Source organism: Calidris pugnax, unplaced genomic scaffold (genome assembly GCF_001431845.1).
Source record: "Calidris pugnax isolate Ruff unplaced genomic scaffold, ASM143184v1 scaffold127, whole genome shotgun sequence".
NCBI lineage: Eukaryota > Metazoa > Chordata > Aves > Charadriiformes > Scolopacidae > Calidris > Calidris pugnax.
In genome coordinates, this window is record NW_015090883.1 from 1,710,641 (window position 1) to 1,714,977 (window position 4,337).

Below are 4,337 nucleotides of genomic sequence, written 5' to 3' on the forward strand. Positions count from 1 at the left end.
AAAAAAAAAAAAAAAAAGGCGCTCTTCCTGATAGCTACGCAGAAACCAAAGGGACTGGAGTTTCCTTCTTTCAAGAAGCAGAAAGCAAGAGAGCGGGCAGACTTGTCTCATTGGGTGTTGCTAGATTTCAGTGTGCAGGAGAAAAAGGGGTAGAGGGAAGTGGAACACATTATTCTGTGTATTTACCCGGATATGTCTAGATTTCTTCTAGAAAAGTTGAGACAGCACGTATCCCCTGTGACATAGTTATTTAAAGATAGTTTGAAGAATAAACGCATTCATATAAACTAGACAAAGAGCTGTCTAATATAGCATAATAAGCAATTTTGATTTTGTTCCTGCTCTTAAAGCTTTATAGATTCAGGAAGTACTGCTACTTTTAATTTAAAAATTCTCAAGCTTGTTTGTGTTTTTCTAAGGCTCTGAAGTTCAGCTTAATAGGAATCAATTGCTTCTCCCCTTCTCATTCTCTTCTCCTTATTAAGTATTTAGAAGACTCTGCTTTCTGAAAAATGCTTTCTAGCAATGGCTCGTCTATTTCTGGAGCATTAGGGTGGAGGAGGGAGCTGCTCTGTCATGTACTCCTGGGAGACTCCTACTCCTGAAGATGTCAATAGTGTCATCTCTATGCAAGACGTATCAAGATACTGTTTCAGAACTTGTCTCTACACAATGCACAGAGATATATGGTAATTTGAGGAGAAAAATTGCACACAGCTTCTGATTGTGTAGAAATATATAGATCTGTAGGATGCTTTGGGTATTTTTCTCAGGGTCTGGCTGTGCGGGTGCCTCGCTACTGGCTAGGGTCAACCCACCACAGTTTTGAAGCATGCAGCCTGATTATTTGCTTTTGCTTCATTTTGGGAAAGAGGGTGAGGGGATGTGCAAGAGCTGGAGCCACAGGATCTTCATGCATACTCTGTACATACTGAGATTGTATACCATTAATATCTTTTTAATGTACGATTTGATTAGATTCCAGTGTTCCCCTCATCTTGGTGTTGTTTCTGTGATGTTGCTAGCTCTATGACTAATTGAATGATTTAAAATTACGTATCGAAAGTAGCTGTCAGCGGATGAAAAAGAGGTCAGTCTCCGCAGTGCTTTGAAAGAGTGTACTATTGTGGTAGAAATAGTGGCTTCTTTGAGAAGGGAGTGTCTCATTTTCATATTGTGGAAGTTGTTGCTTGAACCTCTTGATAACAAACTCAAAGTACAAAGAATTGTGTATTCAGATCAACTAAATGCGGGTGAACCTACAGTTATACTTTGCATTTGCAATTACTTAGCTCTTGCAATTGCTCTAAAAATATTTAACTAGTTAGAGACAGGCATTGATGACGGTCAAGTGAGTAAGTGAACATACTATAAAACTTGAATTTAAGATTAAATGCGTGTCTTCAAGAATGAAACAGCTGATTGTTGTTGCTCCAGCAAGTATTGCAGCATATGAAAAGGCACAGTTAGAGCATATGCAGAGCTATTTCTATTCAGCTCTCAGCTGATTGTTAACCCTATCATGCTACAGTCTGACTTATTTTAAACTTTGACTTTAAAGTTATAGTGCTGGCTCTGACATTTAGGGTCAACCTTAATTTTAGCTCTGTATCCCATGTTCTTAGGGCCCTGAAACTTCTCTGTTGCATGACAAAAAATAGCAATTGCTGAAAAAACATCACTTCATAGGCATGTAGATTGGGTCTGTGATAGGGGAGGAACTGTGGTGCATAGCACTCGAGTGCCTCTGTGAAATGCCATGTGATTTGATATATTACAAGTACTGGACTCTCTGTATATCTATTTTATTTTAATGATGCAAAGATGCAGCATATTGGGAAACTGTAAGCATGTATATGCTTCAGTGATTGTTCCTTCAGTTGATTGTTTTGCAGATTAGACACAGCAGTGACTTCTAGGACACATTTCAGTTAATAATGATTTTCTCCTAGTATTTTTAGCACCTTTTTTTTTTCTTTCTTCTCCTGTCACACAAACCATTTCGTCCTTGATTGAAACCTCACAATTCAGACACTTCACAATATTCACCATCTTTCTTTTCTCACTTTGGGAAGGAAGTGAGTTTTTGGGGAAAGTGGAATCACCTTCTCTTTTCAGAAAGTAGAAGAAAAATCATGCCAAGGATCAAACAGTAGGCAGTGGTAACTGATTCTCACTGAAGCTCTCCAGTGAAAATAATAAGAAAATGAAATTTTCTGCAGCATTTGTTTTTGGAATCTTATAAAGGAAAAGGTTTTATTTTTGAAGGCTAACCTCAGAGTTAGTACAACTTCTAATCTTTTTGGAGACCTAAGAAGCTATGTATTATTTACAGTGAAAAAAGAATATCATTGCCTCTTCACGTTTTGTTTCCTAGTAATGCCTTATAACAGAACAATAGAAAATGTGAAGCCTGTTAGAGAAAAAAATATGTGATTGGGAAGGATATGGGCAGAGAGGAAAAGACTTGTGGGAAGGTAAGAAGGGAACAGAACTGTTAACAGTGAGATTTCCTCCCCTGTCATAGCTCTTGTTTTTTTGGGGAAGAAAAAAAAAAAGGATCAAAGGGTCCTGACCCTTCAGGTATGTGACTAGGTAGGAGATTGCCCATCTGAAGAGTCATGTGTGCTCCCTGCTTTGCCCAGTGAGAGGCAGAGATTAGCAAAACTGGGATCTTGAAGGGAACTTCCAGGCATTCCATGAATGTATGGGCAATAGGCAGTATTTTTGTTCTTTGTTTTGCTTTAAGACATTGTTCTTGTCCTTCTGGCAAGTCCTGTTTTGAAGAGGATACTGAATTCATTTTAATGCTATCACAAGCTTTGGACTAAAGAACCTGTTTGCAATTTCTCTGACTGTAACACCTGATGTGAAAAGGCACATATAGCCCAAAAGTCAATGCAGCAATGGGCTGCAGGGCTCCAGAGGCAGAGGCACTTCCACTTGAGTCAAATAGTCTAACTTATAATTCAGTATGAAAATATAAAAGGTTTCAGACAATAAATACATGGACTATTTGAAGGGTTTAATATTGCAAATTCTTAGTTACCCCTTCTTGAATGAGAACTTAAGCTAGAATGGATTTATTTGTAAACTGGAAAGCATTGTGAAAATTCCTATGGCAAAAAACCATGATGAATCATACATTACATACTCAACCCTTTGCTATGAAGCTACAATTGGTACCTCTACAGTATTCTATTTTTTAATGGAAACTTTCTTCTGAAAGTTTAAAGATACTTTTAAAATAATATTTTCTGTAAGATGCAGATTATTTTTTTATTTGACTCAGTACTAGTTGTGTATATTGTTTAGACATAAATACTCAACTATTAATCTATCCTTCAAAGCTTGGATTGCTTTTACTTCTACTTTTCTCTTTTAAGCACTAAAATATATATGTGTTCTCATATTACTGTGGGAAGTATAAAGAGAGTAATTTTATGAATCATCCTTAATACAACTTAAATCTCTGAATTTTACTCTTTATAGAATCAATACTTGTAAAAAAAAATGTTTTGTAGTCTAGGAATTTATTTTTAATTATCTTCTCAGTAACTTTGACTATGATAAGTTCTGATTATGAAGGAGGAGATTGACTTTTGATCTGTTGTTTGCTTTTTTTCCAGGCTTTGGAATCTAACGAACCTGGCTAAAAATATCTCTTAAAGGGTCTGGGACCATTGCTCATTTTGCTCTCATTGCTTCAGTGATATTCTGTAAAATATCTAATAGAAATGAGGACTAGTAGTCACAGTCTTTATTGTCAGCCTGTTTAGCTTTGTTCCAGTGTATTCTAAATACGATGCTTTAAAAGCTCATGCTGGATTCCACAGGAGAGTTAGGAGAATTATATGCCCCCTTAATGCACTTCAGGATTTTATTCAGGAGGCAATTCAGAAAACACTTGCCGGAGTTGCTTAAATTTAGGAGGAAGCCTGGGTATGTGAGGGTGTGATTTGCCGCTATATGTTCCATGTAAATATTTATGTTGGATCCCCTTCATTGCTTGGCATCATTTCATATCTTATGGTAAACATTCTTTCTTTCTCTCTCTCCCTTTTTTTTTTCTTTTTTTTTTTTTTTTCTTTTTAGAGGTCATCAGATTCTTCTGAGACAGAAAATCTCCCTGAATCCTCAGCTGCGATCAGGAAATACAAGGTAAGTCAGGCCTGTCTCACCCATAGCAGAATCAAACTGACTGCTTTAGAAAAGAGGCAGATGCTGGATATCACAGCGTGGGAGCCTGGACAGAGAGCACAGCAGGATTATTTGTAGCTTCAAGGCTTTGGGAGACAGACTGTTTGGAGGAGCCAGAGAAGAATCAGACTGTCGGG

The 4,337-nt window shown here is 37.2% G+C and overlaps 1 protein-coding gene across 1 annotated transcript in view; it reads left to right on the forward strand.

The window, feature by feature from the left end:
• Positions 1-4,337, forward strand: part of RPS6KA5 (ribosomal protein S6 kinase, 90kDa, polypeptide 5) — an 82,469-nt gene that overhangs the window by 14,618 nt on the left and 63,514 nt on the right. Inside the window, exon 2 of the mRNA XM_014947008.1 lies at positions 4,096-4,161. Within this exon, the coding sequence (XP_014802494.1) occupies positions 4,096-4,161 (66 nt within the window). The remainder of the gene's footprint in view (positions 1-4,095; positions 4,162-4,337) is intronic.